Here is a 21,318-nt window from a genome sequence, read left to right as displayed (position 1 = left end):
CTTTCTAGCCCCGAGTCGAACAATTTTAAAAGGGTTTCCTAAATGTTCTTTATTATCATGAGCCATTTTATTCTATAAAGTTTCATTTTTTTCCCCGCTGCTCCTTTGATCTGTCCTATAGATGAAGAAGATAACACTCATTTTTAGCTTGGAACTAAAACTAATCAGTATCTGACTATTGGATTTCTTTAAGTGGGAACCTATTTTTATCTTCTAGGCCTTACAGAGTCCACGAGGAATAGGGTGTTTGCCTGAAGCTGTTTGTGGTCACATTATTATTGAGAGCCATGAGGAAGAATGTTTCAGGACAGTTACTGATGAACAACCCCGACCAGACAGCCGCCATTCTGGTTTTCGATCTGTTGAACCTTCAGACTTGATTAGAGGACATCGGAGCCCATCATCGTGGAGAGGCAGGCACATCAACCTTTCCAGATCGATAGATCAGAGCAATCCCCGTTTCAAAGTAGAGAATTCCTTTCAGTCACAGAGTCATCCCCCATTTCAGAAACGTGTTCCCGATGGCATCAGAAGTAGCAAGGGTGTTGGAACGCCATTCCATGCATACGTGGATCCCCAGCCACCAGAACTAGTAGAGCCTACTTGTGTGCCAACTAAAGAAATGGATTTTCCTTCCTCATCTCAAACACTGCCCCCTGAGCCCAAGAAGCAGTTCCCCACTTCCGTCACTCTCTCTTCTCACGAACACTCCAAGTGCGTTTCCGAGTCCTCTGCTTTCACGGCTGGTGTTGCTGCTAGTAGCCAGTGCACTGCACCATCTTTAGGGCTGTTTAAGCCGCATATCCCTGAAGAGCAGATTTCTCCTAGAGATCTTCAACAGAGAGCCTCTTCCCCTTCTTCACTTAAAAGGGCTAGTTATACACCGGTGACTATTTTAGCTGATAGTAGTAGGCAAAGGCAAAACTTACCTGTTGATTTTGAACATCCTCATCAAATAGGAAAACTCGTAAAGAGATTAGGTTTTAAAGTCAGTCATTCTGAACCCAGCAGTACAAACGCTAGCAGTTTCAAAGTGGCTCAGTTTTCTGGTAAGGACACCATTGTTAGCCAGGACAAACCAACTTCCACAGAGGAGGTAAAAGAAAAGAATGTAACTATAACTCCTAATCTTCCTTCTTGTATTTTTCTTGCACAACAAGAGCACTTTGAAGAAAGGCATACCCCACATACAGATCTTTATATGAGAAAACACTCTTCTCCCTCTTGTTCAGACATTGCTTCTTGCATTTTTCTTGAGCAAAAACTCTTTGAGCAAAGCAAAGCCCCATGTGTAGATCATGAAATAAGAGAAAACCGATCTTTGTCTCCTAAGTGTCAGGATTATATAGTGGCAGACCCTTCTCCTCATTTTCCTGGTCAGCAGCAATGCAAACCTCCAGATGTAGATGGCCACAAGAGAAAACGGCACTATCCTCTTTCTCATGTTCAGAATTGTGAGGTAGAAGAGGTTCAGCATGTACCTCATTCACACTTCTCTCATGTGGTAAATGGTGAAGCCAAGGTCAGTGATATGGTCTCCCAGTCAGCCCCTGACCACTGTACATCTGCATCTACTCCACCTTCAAATAGAAAAGCACTTTCATGTGTTCGTATAACTCTTTGTCCCAAGACTTCTTCCAAGTTGGATAGTGGAACCTTAGATGAAAGGTTTCATTCATTGGATCCTGCTTCTAAAACAAGGATTAATAGTGAGTTTAACTCTGATCTTCGAATTATATCTTCAAGGTCATTGGAACCAACCTCCAAATTACTGACCTGTAAACCAGTAGCACAGGATCAAGAATCTTTAGTTTCTCTAAGATCTAAATCTCTACTGGACATGCAAGTCGCACAGTCTTCTCTTCCAGATAGTGAGACTATTTCTCAGGACTTGAAAACCAAACCTCCTCAGAATAGCCAGATAGTAACCTCAAGGCAAACACAAGTGAACATTTCAGATTTGGAAGAATATTCCAAACCAGAGGGGACTCCAGTATCTGCAGATGGGTGAGTCACTGTGATAACAGGCAAACTGATGGAATTTGTAACAGGCTTTAAATAGTTAAGCAAATGAAAAGACTTTGGGGTGGGGGAGGGCAGAGTGGTTTCTTTACAGGAGACTGACTCTAACTGGTCTGGTAGAGAGAGGTCTTAAGAGGTGTGCGAGGAAGAGGACATGTGAAGGTAATGTAAATGTGGAACATGAAGTAACATGGGAAGAACTTTTTTGTGAGATTTCATTTCAGATGTAAGAAATTGGAAACTTTGAAAAAAGCATTCATTGGTCAGCCCGTGGTACAATTACTACTTATTTTTATGTTGGAGATGCACTGAAGATCTTGGGAGGTTGTAACATTAGTGTGGAGAGATTTATTTTGGTCATAGTTTTAGAGAGGTCAACTGATGTTTCCTTGCTTCAATATCATATCATGGCTACAAGAGGATGAGGTAGAGGATCCTCCAAGAAAATACCGCAGAGATCTAATTTCTCCCAACCATTTCCCACCTTGATGAGTTCTACCCTTAAGGTATTCTTAGATCGGAGTTGTCACTATGTAAATAACTCTGCAAATACCCTCTCCCATCTGGTCATCTCTCAATCCAGTTAAGTTCACAGTCACGATTAACCATATTTCTGCTTGCATACTCTCTAGCTCACAATTTCTCTATTTTGTATTTACAAGATATTGTTTTTTTTTTTTTTTTTTTTTTTTTTAAAAAGCCCCATAACTTTATAGTCTTGAGTGTTATCCTGGAACATAAGCAGGTTAGCCAGCCCAGCAGTTATGTATGTGATTGTGATGTTCCTGGAAGAGAAGCCTCCCTTACCTCGTGTTACAGAAATGGAAACTAAACTCATGGACAGGTTAAGTAGATTTGCCTTACACGACCTGCTATTAGCAATTGATCACTGATTTAGTTTTAATGTTTAGAAATTAAAAGTATAGCAGATTTGTGTACAGTATTGTTTATTCCCTCAAGGTTTAAATGTCAACTTGTTGGATCTGAGTTTCTTTAAAATTGAGACAAAGGTATAAACAAGAAAAATTATTATAAGTATGAGCTAGTAAAGATGCTGCTTATTGAGAATATACTAAATGCTAAGCTTCATGCTTACACTGCTTAGACTTACAAACCTCTAACTCAATTTCTGAATTTTAAACCTTGAAAATTAGAGGAATTTGTGTGTGTGTGTCTAGGGGAGGCAGTGCTGCTGGAAGAGTGTTTCTCTTGAAAGCAGGAGGACCTGAGTTAGATTGCTAATACCCAGGACCTAGAACAAGTCAGACATCAGGGTGGGCTTGTGTAGTCATGTAATGTGGAATCCCAGCACTGTGCTTGCAGAGAGAGATCCTTGAGACTTGTTGGCCAACCAGTCTAACCTATTGGTGGTATTTGCATTAGCTTAAGTCAGTGAAAGGATTATGAGCAGTGACATCCAGTAACAGCTGTGCAGATCTGGAGCTTACATCAAGGTTTGTAAATAGTTGAAATACTATGTTCCATATAAGAGAGGAGAGTTCTTTAGAGAACTGTCTGCTTCTGGGCTGGTGTGGGAGTCAGGGGCAGAACTCTAGAATCACTGATCTCAGAAAATTAGTAACTTAAGCACTGAATTACAACTCAAAGTAAGAAAGAGATATTACTGAGTCTATACTGATGTAAGTATTTAGAAAGAGGAATAAATGAATGGAAGAGGAGCAATACTTCTTACCGAGAAATATCAGGGATAGAGGTTTCTCTTGGCTGAGCTGGGAATATACAGTTTGTCGTGGTAGTGAAGGCACAGTGACAGCAGGATGTGAGTGGATTGTTACAGCTCAGCAGGCCAGGGAGAAGGGAGACCAGGGCTGGAACAATTGTCACCGCAGCCACTTCCGCAGTGAGGCACCACGTTCTAAAGGTTGTACAGCCTCCGAAAAACAGTGGCCATTGTCTAGGGCTAGGGATTTCCTTGGGGACATTTTACATCCAAATGCTGACCTACTTAACTATCTTTAGACCTTTGACTGTCTTAAAGACTTCTTTAAATTAAAAAATTTATTATTTGTTTTGTTATGTATACATGTATGTATATATGTATATACTTGTATGTATGTATGTATGTATGTATGTATGTATGTATGTATGTATGTATACCATATGTGTACAGTGCACACAGAGGCCAGAAGATGCTGGATCCCTAGAACTGGAGTTACAGATGGTTGTGACCCCCCATGCCGGTGCTGGAACCTAATCTGAGTCCTCTGGCAGAGCAGTAGGTGCTGTAACCTGAACTGTCGCATCCCTTTATAGACATCTTTAATTTTTCTTCATGGTTGATTAGTTACCCTAGCAGAAACAAGATAGATTCATTCATAGTCATTGTTTTCTTCACACCAAGAGAATATTAAAGGCAATTTTTCATTCACAAAAGCTATCTCAGAGAGATCTGTCGATAAGCAGGTCTGGGCTATCGAGCACAAAGCAAATGAAGTGGATTGAACTGATAACTACAGCAGAGACTGTGAAGGGCCCAAACAAGCTAAGGAACCAAAGTGGAAAAGGAGGGAAAGTCATAAAAAGGAAATGGGATCAAACATCAGAAAGAGGGAAACTCTTTTTTATTGTGAGTGTTGTAGAGATTGCCATCTATTATGCTGATATGGTTGCCTGATCTTTAAGGATTTTTACAGCTGTGCTCATGAAAAGCATCCATTCATGAGTAGTTTTCCAGTATTGAACTAAAACACTTTACGAAAGTATTAGTAGTCTGAAGATTTGGAATTAGTTTTATATGTCTGGTCATATGATATTGCCACGGATGGGGTAGTTTTATTACTAGTTCACTTTGTTTAATACATATGACTACTTTTTTTCTGGTGTTTTGAAAAGATGCTTTTTAAAGTTTTTTTTTTTTTTTTTAGTTGACATGTGATATTCTTTTGTGACATTAGCCCCCCCTCCCCTTTTCTGATATTGGTAATTTCTCTGTGAGGTCTTTATTGTTAAGGGTTTAAAAATAAGAGTTTTGGTAAGCCTCTAGTGGTTTTTGTTAATTTCCACTCTTATCAAGTTTTCTTTGTCTCACTAACTGGTGCTATGTGCTTCTTAATTGCATTATAGTCATGACTTCATTCACTCTTTCAAAACACACTCAGAATTGCTTTGTGATGTTTTTATTTCGACCAGTTTACGGTTGAAAGGATTGTGTGTTCTGATGTTGCTGTGTGGAGTAGAGAGAGCCAGTTTAGTTGGTCACTTGAGTTGTTGCTGTGTTTCCCTTTACTATATGTCTGCTTGTCAACACACAGTAGAAACATTTCTGGCCTTCCCTTTGTGTGTCTGTGTGTGTCTGTGTGTGTCTGCGTTAAAAGTTATGGGGAAGTTGTAAGTTCTCCTTTTACTCAGTCTTTTGTGGAGTTGGTGACTTGCCCCATTGCTTAATATGACACATTCGCATTTTCATTTCCTAAAAGATTTTCTACCGACTGACAATGAAAACATCCAGTGGTCAGGTCGTTACAAGTGCCTTTCCTGACTTCTTTGCCTACTAGTGTTTTTTACAGCAGAAGTAATTCAAAATTACATGTATTATCATGTGTGTTGAAAGTCTTTCACTTTGATTTTCTTTGTTTCTTCAGGGGTTTCTTGTTTTGGTTCTGATTTTGAGACTGGGTGTCTATGTGTTCCAGGCTATCCTGGAACACAAGGTCTGCCTGCCTCTGTCTCCCAGATTCTGAGATTTAAAATGTGCTCTACCACGTCCAGCTTTAGTACTTTCTTGAGGTTTATCAGCTTGAAACTTTTTAAGATTTTATAAAACAGTTGTTTTGTGAAATGTTCTTTGGGTTTTCTTATGGTTACATTTCTATTAGTTCCTCTACTTAGCATAATTATATTGATTCTTATATCGTGTTACATAGTTTTAATTTGTCCCATGATTAAAAACCATTACTTGAACTACTTAGTAAGATTGTAGCAGCTACATGTTACTATTGTTAAGTTATTCTTTTCTCTATGTAATTAAATTTGTCATATGAGATTCTTTAAAATCATATAAATATATCTTGGTGTTTAGCAAATTCAGTTTATTATTTATACTTATACAGACTTATCTGAGTGGCTGATGGTTTACTGCTTCTCTCTCTCTGAACAGGCCTTGAACTCACAGAACCATCCTGCCTCACATACTGGGGTTATTGGTGTGAGCCGTGAGCCCTGGCCATTGATGCTGCTTTGCTTTCTCCTTTATTTGCAATGAGCACAGAGTAGCAGGAAAGCACAACAGTAGTTCTGAGGAGCCTAATCCCAGCATCCAGGAGGCTGAGGCAAGAAAAGCGTTGTCACAGGTTCCAAGCCAGCTTGGTCTTATATTAAGTTAGAGTCAGACTTTCAAAGAGGGTTGGAGAGGTGGCTTATCCGAGGTCCCAGGTTTTTATTCTCAGCACCAACATGCCAGTTCATAATGATCTGTAACTCTAAGATCTAGCATTCTCACCCAGACATACATGCAGGCAAGACAGCAATGCACATAGAATAAAAAATAGAAAAAGGAATGTTAAAATTAGCTTTCAAGGAAATAAAGCCAGGGGGTGGTGTACATGTTTAATCCCAGCACTCAGGAGGCAGAGGAGGCAGATCACTGTGAGTTCAAGGCCAGCCTGGTCTGCAGATGTAGTTCTAGGACAGTCAGTGCCACACAATAAACTCTGTTTAAGTAGGATTAATGATCTCCAGCTACCAACTAAAGCCTGAGATCTTTTTAAGGCCATCCTTAACCTTCTTATTTTTTATTATACTCACTGGATATTTGATACTTTTATAGTATTATGTATGATAATTCTATATTTTAAATTTATAACTTTTCTGATATGGAAATTTTTAATGGATTTTAAAATTTTTACTTTTTGACCTTATATCTGGAAATTTAAAAAGTCCATTTTACTTAGATTACATAATATTTTTTACTTTGTGTACGTATTATCCAGTTTCAAAGAAATGGCTTTTTACCTTTTGGTTCATTTATCTATTTTTTCAGTCTATTAACACTTTCTGCATATCATAAACAGTTTACTAAAACGTTGACTAGGCATGTTGAATTGATAACCTTATTTTGTTGCTATATAAATGGTTATGCACAGCATTTCATAAGATAGGTTGGTTGTTCAGATATAGCGTTTTAATAGTTCTGTGTTTTGGATGTATTCTTCAGTTTATTCTAATGCAACACACTATGTTTCTTTTCCCCCTTTTCTTTTTTAAATTTTATTTTATCCTTTTTTTGGTATTACAGAAAAGCAACAGCAAAAGTAGCTAAATTTATTTCTGAAAACTTCTATTTATAGAAAATATACATGCAGGATTTCTTCTAGCAGTCACTCAGCTTCTCCTATTGCTAATGTTACAGTCTCATATTTGCCAGAATGAAGAAGTTGGCACTTGTATGTTGCTGCTAAATATTCCTGGTTTTATCAGTATTTTATCAATGACCTTTTTTCTTCCGTTTACCCTTCCAATATTTCACAATTTGTTTAGTTGCTTCTGTGTTCTAAATGCTTCTGTGATTCAAAAAAAGCTTGTCGAACGTTATTTCCTAAGATGATGCTTGAAGGTGAGAAGGCTGGGAAGTGTTATCAGGCTGGGAATTGATTGCTTATGCGTGAAATTGGTGTCTTGTACAGGGGACCTGGGGGGGGGGTGCCCATATCCTATGCCATATAATGGTATGGCAAGCAGAGAACAACCTTCTTACTCCACACAAAACTTACAACCTGGACATAAGGCTTAAAGCTATAAAACTAGGAAAGTATAGAGGAAGTACTTCAAGACATCAGCACACATAGGTTTTGACCTCCTGTGGCTTAGGAGATTAGAGTAAGGGTTGGCAGACTACCTTTCATAAGTTAAGCTTTTGCAGAGATAGGAAATACTAATTAGAATGAAACGACAGCATACACAATGGAAGAAAACCCATCTGTTCATCTGACCAGAACTACCATCTGGGAAATAGTAGGAACTCAAAAAATCATGGGCTGGAGAGACGGCTCAGCAATTAGGAGCACTGACTGCTCTTCCAGAGGTTCTGTGTTCAATTCCAGGCAACCACGAGGTGGCTCACAACCATCTGTAATGGGATTTGATGCCCTCTTTTGGTGTGTCTGAAAACAGCTGCAGTGTACTCATATAAATAAAATAAATAAATCTTTAAAAAAAAAAAGAAAATCTTTAATCACCCAATCAATAAATGGGAAAAATGGGCAAGTATTCTTTAAATTCTTTAAAGAGTAAATACATGGAAAAATACTTGGTATCTTTACCCATCAGGAAGTACAAATCAGAACTAGGCTGAGATTCCATTTTACTCTAGTCAGAGTAGCTGATAGCAAGAAGCCAAATGCTGGCAAGGATGCAGGGGGAAAGGAATAGTGTTGGTGGGTATATAAATTTTACGACTGCTGGTGTGGAAGGTGGTGTGGCACTTCCTCGAAAACCAAAACTGTAATACATGCGATGTACCTCTACCAGTTCTGTCAATATACCTGAGGAATCTAAGTCAGTTTACTGAAGAAACTGCATATTTGTGCCGACTGTTGCACAATCTACAAAAGTCAGGCAATAGGATCAGACTAGATGTTTATCAGGAGATAAATAAAGAAATCATGCTATCTATAAACAGTAGAGTTCTATTCAGCCATGAAGAAAAATGAAATTAAGTCATTTACAGGAAAATGAGTAGAGGTAGAGATCATTAGCTAAGTTCGAAACATTCCAGATGCAGAGTCACAAATACTACATATAACTTTCTCTTATACATACATAGACCCTAGGTTTTAAAACAATATGTCAGTTAGGAAAATTAGATAACATGATGGTTTTGGGAAGGGAGAACTTGTAAGTGATGAACTTGGCTGGAATCTTTAAGAAAAGTGCTGAAGGTACAGCTTGGCTTTTCTTAGATGTTGGTTTTAAAATAGAATAAGAAAAATAACTTTAAAATGTTAATTTATTTTACCTTATTATTTTGTATGTGCACAGAGTTATTAGATCATTAGCAACTGTCAATGGTTATACCTTGAAGAAAATTAACTCTTCCACATTCAGCAGCCATTAATTACCAATAGCTTCTCATCAAGGAGTGGACTCCTTCAGTGTTTGTGTGGGAATATTGGCACATCAGAACCTGTATGTGTCTCATGTAGGTGCCACAAGCTGCTGTGAATTTTTTAGTGCAATTGCCCTGTTTTGTCCAAAGACAGTTTTCAGAGCATTGCTTCCCATTTCCAGCCGTTACATTTTGGCCACCACCTCTTCTGCAATGAAGGAAATGATTTAATGATATGTTTTTAATATGAAAAGAAGTAGATATTGTTTGTTGGGACATATGTATCATTTCTGCATTATAAAAATGAGAAAATGTGTTTGGCAGAGAACACTAGTAGTAAGGCCAAGTGGTCATTTGATTAAGTATGTATGGTTCAGCCAGATCTGTTCTTATCACTAAGAATACTGAAAACTATGTCCAAAGGCATTTCAAATACTATTGGTGTTCTACCCACTGATGACCCAGAATGTAGGGACTTGGGGTCATAATTTCAAAGGAGACATTCAGTCTTTGTGCATCTTCTGTGCTTACTGCCCAATGCTGTCCCACAGACTTCATCTCATACTCTATGTCACTGCACTCCTCTGCCATCTCAAGTGTGGCTCTAGGCTCCCTGTGTGTGCTGTACCCAGCAGCATCATGGTGATGTCATTTAGAGGGCCACTGGGAGACGCCCCACCAGCATTGGCTGCCAGAGTCACAGAGAGCAGAGGTCAGAGCTTCTGTTCAAGATTATTCCTGAGATTTAAGACTTGAGATTTCCTTTTCTCTTTCCCTTTTGGAACAAGAATGTCCTATGCTGGCTGTAAGGTTGTATTTTAGAAGGACATTCTATGTTTTATGTCATTGGTTCAGAGTTGGATTGTACATTGAATCTGCCTCTGATGAAGGTGGTACTTAGGTACTCTGGACTTCACAGTTGTTACTGTAAAGGGTTAAGACTATTGGGATAAAAAAATGGCTATATTTACATGTGAGGAAATGAATTTTGGTAACTAGGAACAGGATGTGGTGGTTTAGACTTAGTTTCTTCAAAAGTGACATGTTAAAATCTAATCCCCAGTATGATGGTGTTTGGAAATACGAACTTGAAGCATTTAGGTTGTGACTGTGAGTGCCTCATGAGTGAGATTGGTGCCTTTATCCAAAGACTTCTCCCATCATGTAAGCACAGCAGCATCTATGATATAGAACATAGGTCCTCACCAGACAGTCTGTCACTGCTTCATTGGCCTTCTGAGCCTCCAGACTGATAACCAGTGAGTTTTGTTTAAAGGCCAAACAGCCTGTGTGTTTTGCTATAACAATACAAGTGTCTATTTAGCCTTCTGTGGTATATGACAATCCTTTTTTCTTCCTTGTTTTTAAATGGACTTGGCAATTGTGAAGAATACTAGACATTTGCTAAATAGATCCTTCATTCCAGTTTGATGGTGTCTCATGATTAGATTGAAGCATTAGATTTGAGGAAAGAATATCACAAGTGAAATTTAGCTTCACATCAGATAGGGGAAGTTATAATCACAAGTGTAATGTGATGCCATCTTTGATCACTAGGTAGGTGGATTCTTCCCTTTGTAGGCTGTATTCCTTGAGATCTAAGTCCAGCCTATACTTGGGGTTTAGGAGTTGGAGTTAAGCTTTACCTTCTTTGGTAAGAGGTGTGTACATGCTCTGTGGAATTCTTCATAAGCTAAAGTAGGCTTTCTTCCTAGAGGTTTGCTTTTTCAATCATTCATTTACTTTGTTTTAGCATGAATTCTCAATAACCTTGATTAAATACACACAGACACACCCTTTAGAACTTTTGGCTCCACCATATGGTTTCCTTAATGGAAGGCTTTGTTTCATGCTTGTCTTTGTGTCCTCTGGGCATTTAATATAGTTTTATAGTAATTGTCAAAAGAAAGATAAATTAATTTCAACTAAGAAGTACTGTTTTCTCAGTTAAATCACATAAAGGTATTATAAATTAAAATGATTTTGGAATAAATAATAAACATATGCTTGATCACTATTAATCTAACAAAAGCTTATAGAAATAGGTTGTCAACATGCAAGATCACTATATTTACAATTGCCTAATTACTTAAATATTCCTTGCCAAAGATATGAGCTGTTTTGTTTTTCTTTGCTGTTGTTAGTTCACAAGAGCAGAGTAAGGCTCCCTTTAATACGTCCTCTGCAAAGCTATCGTCTGATGCCATCACTCAGATAACAACAGAAAGTCCGGAAAAAACTACATTTTCATCTGAAATTTTTATTAATGCTGATGTTCGTGGACAGGACATTCTAGACCCCAGGACCCAAAAACCATTTAGGTTCGATTCATCCTCCACAGTGCAGCAAATCACATCTTCTAAAGACACAGACGGTAAGAGGCTATAACCAAATTTTACATCATTAAACCAATGATGTAATTATCTTAAAATGTTATTGTCTTTCTCATCACTAAACCTAATTTTATATCAGCATCATGCTACAATGTTACCATATCCAGTTTTTGTTTGCATACCTGTGAAAATAGGATTTTCATCTTTATTTTAAATAGTTATTAAGAGTACATGGAATTCATGCTGTTATGGCTGGCTGACTTTTGTCTAGTGATCTTTGTGAAAATACAGTTAGTATGTAAGAACTGTTTTTTAAGCAGGCAGATGAATTTATGGGCATTTGATTCATAGTAACACAGCTTTAATTGTACATAGTAATAGTGTATTTCTTGCTTATGAAAAACCCACCTGTTACTCAGGTTGACCATTAATCCTTCTGGATGGAAATGTGAACACATGTGAAACCCCACACATGTGAACAAGAACATACACATGTTCACATAACCATATACACACAATAATGGAAAGGAAAAAGTCTCCAAATGATTCCAGTGACATACTTCAATGATAATGTATGTACATACCTAACATGCAACAGGTTATATCATTACCAAATATCTATGCATTCGCCCACACTCCCACACAGGTGTGTGTATTTTCAGTAGTTTAAAATAACAAACACCTGTCTTCACATCTCAGGCTTTTGAGCTAGTTGGACTTTGGCTCCAGGTGGCAAAAGTAGTTTAGTTGTCTCTCCAAGTGCCTGTCTCTGAGAGTCTGGCTATGGAACAATTGGTGTTTTGCTTAGAATTTGTAGCTGTCATGTTGGTGGCAGAAACACAAGAAGGGAGACCTAACTGAAAAAAAAAAACCTACATTTATATCAGTTTTCTGTGTATGAATAGGATAAAATTAATATTTTCATTATTATAAAACAAAAACTGAATTGAAACTTTTACTTACTTTTTGATAACTAGTGTGTAAACAGAATATAACATGGATAGAGTCCACATCAAACTGAAGATCTTTTTTTTTTTTTTTTTTTAAGAATTATTTATTTTATGTGAGTACACTGTTGCTGTCTTCAGACACAGCAGAAGAGGGCATCGGATCCCATTACAGATGGTTGTGAGCCACCATGTGGTTGCTGGGAGTTGAACTCAGAACCTCTGGAAGTGCAGTCAGTACTCTTAACCACTGAGCCATCTCTCCAGCCCCGAATCTGATGATCTTTAAATAGTCAGATTTTACTTTTTTGCTCTGTATTTACTTTGATGTCTTTTTAACTTTGATATATATCTTGTGACTTATTAAAATACCAGATAACTTACTTTTTTGAGTGTTTTAATTAATTGTCATGTATTTCCCATCTCTAGAGTTCTGTCTTCTATTGAAAGCAAAGGTGAATTTATGTTTAGATCATTCATGTATTTGAAGAAATGTGAGCACTGCCTGGCAGGTGAAAGGTACTTGGTGTGTATTTGGATAGTCAGTGCTTTCCTTACTAACAGTTCTGATATTTACCTTCTCAGCCCAGCCTGCGGTGCTGCCATATAAGCCATCTGGTAGTTCGACGATGTACTATGTTCCCCTGTTAAAGACAGTTCCTTCATATCTGGATTCCAAGTCAGATACCACTGTTGAGAGCTCACATTCAGGTATTATGCAAAAATTATTCAAGATTTTATTTTTAGAAACACTGTGTGCTGGCTGGTTGATTATGAAATCTTTTAGTCAAATATGGATGTTTTCATGCCTTAACCAACCTCTGATTCATAATAATAAGTGAGTTATTTGAGACTTTGTAAGAAAAAAAGAAGGGCTAAAATTGAGTTGACAGCTGCCTGTGTAGGTGTTAAAGCCTTTTAGAATAAGCAGAGAGTCAGAGACTTGAAGAGTTGCTGGTTCAGTTGTTTCAGGCAGTCTTCTTCATACACACTAGCTCACTACCACACTAATCCAGTGACAAATCCTCAGGTGGGAGTTGAATCTGGTTTTCACATTTGCTATATTATATTATTTAAGTGACCAGTTTGCAACAAAAAATTATAAAGGAAAAACACAAAAGACACAGTATGTTCCATACACAGGAAAAAAGTACTTGAGGAATCAGATATTAGATTTATTACACAAATACTTAGCTACTTAAACTATGTTCAGTAATCTAAATGAAACAACTTGTGAAGAACTAAGGAAAAATATAAAAACATTGTCTTACCAGATAGAGAACGTTTTAAAGAGATAGAATTTTTAAGAAGGGGCCGTATTATAATTTTAGACTTGAAAAGCACAAATTTATTTTCTAGAGGAACTCAACAGATGAAGTTCAGATAGAAAAGACAGTGAACCTAAAGATAGGTCCATTGAGATGACTTACTGTAGAGTGTGAGAAACAGACAAAAGAGAAAAAGAAATAAACCTCAGAGTTGTCTGGGGCACCTACGCTGTCTGTGTCTTTACACTGGGGGGAATAAAAGTGTAATGGAAACAATGCGCCTTCACCGCTTAGAAGTCACTCGGCATGCTTAGAAATGAAGGGACCGCTTTACTAGAGCACCTCCTGACTGTGGCTGAGATCTAAAGAAGAGTCGGCAGGAACAGAAAAGCCTATTAACTTTCGCACACTTTAGGTGTGTGCATCCTATAGACAGTCTTGTCCATGTCCCAGCTTATGAAGAAAACAGTTTGAACAGAGACAAGAGACTGCAAGTCTGCCCACAAGGTATTACATTTGCAAGACTTATTTTAAATATACCAGTGTTCTTTTGAAATAGTCCTTACCCTTTGTTATCTTGCTCACCTGGCATAATTGTCTTTCCTGATAAGAGCTCAGAGTACTTATTGGCAGACCTCCCTTCCAGCTTTCCTGTAGAGCAGTAGTTACAACCTTCCTAATGCTGTGAACCTTTAGTACAGTTGCTCATGTTGTGGTGATGCCAACCACAAGATTATTTTTGTTGCTACTTTATAAACATAATTTTACTACTGTTATGGATTGTAATTTAATACTTTTGAGATAGAGGTTTGTCAAAGTGGTTGAGCTCACAGGCTGAGGACAGCTGCAGAGGGTTGTTGTCATGGGGATGGAGCCTGTTGGCTGTCAGTACTAGTGAGTAAACACTTACATTGTAGCATCCTAGATGTTGCTTCTCCCTAACAGACCCGGGTACCTCATTACCACATTAGATCATTTGGAGGCTGAATTCTACTTGTAAAACTTAAGCAAATTTATTAGCAAGTTCTTTATATCAATTCTATCACTGTAGTTTCTTCTACATCAAAATGAAGAGAGAGTGAAACAGACTAAAAGAATATTTGAGCATGTGATGACCCTAAATTTCTTAAATTTGGTGAGAACTGAAAAACTTAAGCGCTGCAAGTAGGAAAACACAGGACAGCATTTAGATATGTATGAGTCAGTCAAAACCCAGGTCAGAGAGGCTTTAACGCATTCAGAGCAAAGTAACTCATTATGTGCTACACCTTGAACTCTACAGAAACTGGAGTGACTTCTTCTAAGAGTGGACTGGAATGGGGGGGAGGGGGAGGGAGGGAGGGAGGGAGGTGTGAAGGATCAGAGAAACAAACCTGGATGTGCAGATTTATTAAACAGGAATAAAATAGTAGACATTAAGTTTTACAGTGAATTTCTGGTTGCTGGAGTGGTGGGGAGATTGTAAAGGATTCTTTGTGGAGTGGTGAGAATTATAGAATTGGTTACTAGCGTTGATTGTGAATGTATTAGAAACTGCTGTATGACACCCACATTTACATTGGTAACCTTTATGTCATGTGAATAATATCTCAATTAAAATGTTTTTATTTTTGAGACAGGGTTCTTCAGTAACCCTGCCTTTCCTTGAACTCAATTTCTAGACCTGGCTGGCCTCTAACTCAGAGATCTACCTGCCTCTGCCTTCAGAGTACTGGAATTAAAGGCATGTGCCACCATGCCTGGTACTTTTTATTTAGTTTTTTAATGTGTATGAGTTCTGGGTGGTGGCACATGAGAAGAGGCAGACGGAAAAAAACAAAACACCATACTCAAAAATATCTATGAGTGTTTTGTCTGCATGTATGTACATACACACCACATGTGTGCTTGGTGCCTGAGGAGGCTGAAACTGGACTTAGGTATGGTTGTGAGACACCATGTGGGTGCTGGCAATGAATCCCAGGTCCTCAGCAAGAGCAACAAGTGCTCTAACCCACTGAGCATCTTCCTAGCCCAATATTTCAAGTTTTTAAGAGGAGGGGACAGGAGTAAATAAAAGGAAAACTTCCTGAAAACGTAAAATTTGACTTCACATTTTAAGATATTTTTTATATAAACAAAGGGTTAAAATTAACATGAAAAAACTGAATTGGTGATGTGGGCAACTTGAAACTGTCTAAAAAGCACATTAGAAAATGAAAACCAAAACTGGAGCATAAGGAAATAATATCCGTTAGAAACAGTGTTAACTCCCAGCCAGGAATTGCTTTGTAGACAACACAACGTGAGCAGAAATAACATTCAAGGTCTAATTAGGGAAGTGTTTTTTCCCTCAAAAAATAAAAAACAAAAACATCACATGTAGATTGAAACATCTTTTATAATCCTAACAGAAATCAATAGCAAGAGACTGAAGTATATGTTGTGCAGTTTAACTTAATCTTGCAAATCTGTAAGATTAAGATTTTTAAAAACAGTTTTATTTTTATTTTATGTTCATGAGTGTTTATTGAATGTTTGGGCACCATGTGTGTGCCCGGTTCATCAAGGCCATAAGAGGGCATCAGACTCCAGGGACTGCAGTTACAGTTATGAGCGGCCTTATAGGTGCAGGAAATTGAAGCCAGGTCTTGGAGCATTGGCCTGTGCTCTTAAACTGCTGGACCATCGCTCCAGCTCCTAAGCTTAAGTCTATGGGTGTGTGTGTGTGTGTGTGTGTGTGTGTGTGTGTGTGTGTGTGTGTGTAGCCAGTAGGAAATTGTCAGAACAGAGGGAAGAAAACACAATCGAAGATATTTTGGGATAAAAGCTTAAGAAAAGCCAATTTAATTTTATTTTTGTCTTTAACAGAAAAGACTACTAAAGGAATTTTATTTTTTTCAAGACTTGTTGATTGAGTTTGGCTATGGCTTAGTATCCTACAGTCATGAGGCCTTAGGTTTGAGTCCTGTCTACCTCCCACTCCCTAACAAAAACAAACAAAAACCAAGGCTTGATAATTTAATTTAATCATTTTCATACACTAACATGATATCCAAATTTTAGGTAACAAAGAAGAGTTAGAAAATTAATTCAAAATGTTTGTATACCAAAGAATACCCCAGCAACAAAATATAATTCACAGAGTAAGAGGGAAGTCTTACATGACTGGCTGACTTCAAACGCACAGAGATCCTTCTGCCCCTCCAATACTGGGATTCGAGGCATTTCCCACCAATGTGGGACAGATGAGAGAAGATATTTCCAAACCGTATGTATGTCTGATAATGAGTTAATATCTAGAAAAATGTGACGAACTTACAGTTTAGACAACAAAGAAACTAAATAGCTTTGATTTATACATGCTTGCAGAACCTAAGTCCACATTAGCTTACAAATACATGAAAAAGAACTTCTTATCAGTCATCACTGGCAAGTATGACCCAGGGCCATAACAGGTCACACAGCACACTTGTTAGAATCACTTCCTTTGAAGATAAAACAAGTGTTGATGGAGGCTCTGAAGAAATCTAAGAAGGTTGTGCAGATGGGAATGTAGATGCTGGGCCACTGTAGAAAACAACATGGCAAATTTTCAGAAGAACAAACACAGACTTTATCATAGGTTTGAGGAATTCTGCTTCAAAGAAAGAAAAACAATGTCAAACAATCACCAGTGTTCTCATGTTTATAGATGAGAAGGTGGACTCTGTGTCTGTCACCATGAGTAGATGAACACAGAGTGTACTTAAAGTGTTGCTTGGGCTTTGTCAAGCAACAGCATTCTGACACATGATGCATTATTTCTTCTTTGACTTTGTGAATCTTAAAGTCTTTAGCACGCTCCAGTCAACTGCCGTGTTAGGTAGATAGTGCTTAGCTGCATGCACTTTGGTTCGGCTCCTGAACCGCCGAGCCACATTCCTAGGCCTTCTGCTGCTTTGGCTTCTCTTTAACTCCATTTTCAGACAGAATCTCACCGAGTTGCCTGCGATGGCTTTGAATTTGTTCTGTAACCACACAGTCTTTGAACTTGTGACCCTCTTTCCTCAGCGTCCCAAGTAGCCTTGATGACATCTGGGTTGTTTTAAAGTGTTTGTAGTTTACTCATATATAGTTCAGAGACTGAATAGAACTTATTAAATATTCACAATCTGACAGTCTACAGCATTGCTTAGAAAAATTGTTCTGCTGAGCATGGCAGAAGAGTTTGGTCTTCATAAGCTGAACAAAGAGCCAGGCATCAGAACCTGGAGAGCAGATTGGTCAGAGTGTTACTTTTCTCATGAGGGTTGAAGAGGTGACGTCCTTTAGTCAGGCTGATTGACTCTCTTCATCTGATTAGTGGAGATCTGCTACTTGGAAAGCTGGTCTGTTTGGCGTTCTGCTTCCTGAAAGTTTCAGTTTGTTTGCATGTCACTTGGCGCTCTCCCTCCCAACAGCTCCACACAGGAACTGGACCATTAGCACATGCTCTCCGTTGTGCACGGTTGTCTACACTCCTCTCCAGAGCCTCTCAGCTCTGCTGCCATACTTTCTCTTGTTCTCATTCCAACTGACATGGTCACCACGCTTGTGGGAAAAGGGTAGTGGAATGATTTTTCACATTGAGTCACAATATATAGTAACTTAAAATGTATAAAGAAGTGACAGGCCATTAATTTCTGCTAAAATGGTATAAGAACTACTTTTATCCTTTACTGCTAGAATTTGAAGCATAAAATAAAGGAAACTCTTGGCCAGTAATTAGCTTGGTTGTTTGTGTGTGTGTGTGTGTGTGTGTGTGTGTGTGTGTGTGTGTTTCCATGTCCGTGAGTGTCTTGCAATTCACTGTGTAGACCAGGCTGGCTTCAAATTCAGGGGTTCGCCTGTCTCTGCCTCTCAAGTGCTGGAACTAAAGGCATGTGCCATTAGGCCTGGTTTGAGCATTTCTTTTTTTATGACTGATTTCTTGGTTGTCATGTGCGTCTAGGAAGAGGAAAGGTCCAGTTCTGCAGAATGGGGCACTTGGTAGAAGAAAGAATAAAAAGACTTTCCAGAGAGCCAAGGGCTAGAAAATGATGACCAAGTAAGCTGAGAAGATTCGGGTCCTCTGTGGGAAACCTGTAGGCAGTTTTGAAAACCCGTGTGGTCGTTTATGTCACATTGAACCAGCGAGGCTGGCGCTTCCTCAGCACTTGGTGTGATGTACATGTTGTCACTGCTGCAGACGCACTAGTCACACAGTGAGAGGAGTCGCTACTCAGTAATGCACAGGGTGTGGGGTCCTGGGTTAGAAAGACAGACTGTTGGGTAGGAGTCTATGGTGACTGAAAGCTGTAACATGTCCAGAAATGGTTTTTGCCTATCAGATGTGACTTGAATAACAGATTAGTTTCTCTTGTCATTGTATATAAGAATGTTGAAATACACTTTAATTCTTCAGGTCTTTGTCAGGTAAACTATTTCTTTCAGCTTTTGTCTTTTTTTTTAATTTCTCTTTTCATTTTCTGGTTCTGGGGATAGAACTCAGGGCCTCATACAGGCTAGGTATATATATGTATGCTGAGTTACATGACAAGCTCTCGTTCAGTGTTCTGTGTTACTCGATAGATATTCCTATGTCAGAACTTATGAATTACTCCATGATTAAAAAATAATCTTCACTGACACATTTCATGTACAGTAAAATTGATGGATTTGGATTAGGATTCCATATGTTGCTGTTACGTTTAAATATTCCTCTTAATGTGTCCTGTTGTCCAGTCTGACCAGTGTGTGTTACTCCTCCTGTACATGCTTTGTGTGTGTTTGTATAGGACCATCTGTTGTGTCTTTTTGCCTTCGTAGTCATACCAGAAGATATCCCCCAATCATTTTCCTTTTAAGTAGCTTCCTGAGGGGCAGTTGTCTCCTGAACTATCACTGTTCCACTTTTGTCTTTTGTCGTTTACTTCCTTGCCTGATAATTTTACCATTGATTCTACTGTCTCTGATTTTCATTTTAATTTACACCTTCTAATTGGCCTGCAATGTTCTTGTCGTGGTGTTCTTTTCATGGAAGTGGTCTAAGGAAAGAAAAAGTCCTTCTTGACTTCAAGACTTTTAGTGTTAATGTAATACTTTCTTATTTTTATGTAGGCTCCAATGATGCTATTGCCCCAGACTTTCCACCTCAAGTGCTAGGCACAAGAAACGACGACCTCTCCACCACTGTAAACATTAAGCACAAAGAGGGGATCTATAGCAAGAGGACAGCAGCAAAGGGGAAGCATCCCTCTCAGAAAGGTAATGCAGGTAGTGAGTGGCCTTGGTGTCATCAGGTATGTTTCTTGAACCTTTGTATCTAAAGTGAGAATATTGTTGTATTTCTTCATTCTCTGGTTTGTCATGGAAACCTTCTCTTTATCACTACAGTAGGTAACACAAGAAAGTAAAATGTTAGAATATTTAAAGTGCTTCAGAGGGATTGGAAAACCGTAAACTTGATTTTTAACATAAATAAAATGTATTTTAGCTGTTGAAAGGAAATACTAAGTCAAGCTTATTTTGAGCACTAACTAGCAGAAAACCTTGATTAAAATCTTATGGATTTATCTCTGTAAGTTGTTGCAAAGTGGAATTCTAGGCAGAATTTGACAAGTAGTTAAGAGTTCACATGACGTTTGAAATGTTATTTTATTTTTTGGTACCAACTTGTGAAAATTCAGTTTTGGGCTTGTTGGGGAAAAAAAAAATCTGAATGTGTGGTTATTTTTGGTGCACATTCCTCTATGGCAGTCACCTTCAGCAGAAGCCTGGCTGTTCCCTACATACAGGACATTCATTCTCCTGTTTGCTTCCCTCAGACTCTAGATTGAGGGTACTCATTTTCTAAAAGCACAATAGATTTAAAGTTGCAGCAAAACCACTAGGTCTAGCAACACACTGTTCCAAAAAAAATAAAAAATAAAACCCAGACCAAAATCCTAGGTTAATAGGTAAGTAGATGGATAGACAGGTAGATCTTCTATAACAGAATGGAGGAGTGTCCCTTCTTAATCTTAGAAAAGAAAAAATTTCATTAAACTATATTTTTTCCCCAAAACAAAACAAAAAGTAAAACCGGTAACATATAGAGAACTATTGTTAAATGACATATGTTAAAGTAAAAAAAAAGTCCATAAAATCTGAACAGTAAATAAAAGCAAATCACAGAGTGGAAATGAAAATTACACATTCGGTACAAGATCTCCTGATGTAAAAAAGAAACTGTTTGATGAAGGCAAAAGAATTGGGAAATTATTTTATAAAAGAGATCATATAGATTTTCACTTTGTTCCTAATTGGGGTGTACAAATTAAGATAGACTCGTTAGCCTGTCTGAAGGGAGAAGTGCTGTGCTGTTACACACCTCAGTTAGGTTTAAACAATGCTCGCTCCCACCGAGCTGCACCCTTAGCCCCACTCATGTTCTTCAAGCCCTACTGTCCTACTTCCACGCTAGAAACCACCCGAAGGGCCAGTATTTGTTGAGTAGAATAGATAACTTTGTAGAACTACTGAATACTTACTGGCACAGAGAAAAGGGTAAATCATGTAACAACATGTAATAAACTTTACAAACATAGTGTGAGTGAAGGAAGGAAATCTCATGTGTTGTATTATCCATTTATTCAAAATTCAGACACCTCCAATGAATTTGTTCTATTTAAAATTGGGTATTATGTACTCTGGTTTCCTCTTCA

General features: G+C 38.2%; 1 protein-coding gene across 1 annotated transcript in view; it reads left to right on the top strand.

The window, feature by feature from the left end:
• Positions 1-21,318, top strand: part of ALMS1 (ALMS1 centrosome and basal body associated protein) — a gene marked incomplete at its 5' end in the record, with an annotated part of 95,809 nt that overhangs the window by 36,760 nt on the left and 37,731 nt on the right. Inside the window, 4 exons of the mRNA XM_080932122.1 lie at positions 218-2,007; positions 11,230-11,459; positions 12,951-13,076; positions 19,733-19,888. Coding sequence (XP_080788248.1) covers positions 218-2,007; positions 11,230-11,459; positions 12,951-13,076; positions 19,733-19,888 — 2,302 coding nt within the window. The remainder of the gene's footprint in view (positions 1-217; positions 2,008-11,229; positions 11,460-12,950; positions 13,077-19,732; positions 19,889-21,318) is intronic.

This window comes from Micromys minutus (genome assembly GCF_963924665.1).
Source record: "Micromys minutus genome assembly, chromosome: 18".
NCBI lineage: Eukaryota > Metazoa > Chordata > Mammalia > Rodentia > Muridae > Micromys > Micromys minutus.
The sequence above is the reverse complement of the archived record's forward strand: the minus strand, read 5'-3'. Positions and strand labels throughout refer to the sequence as shown.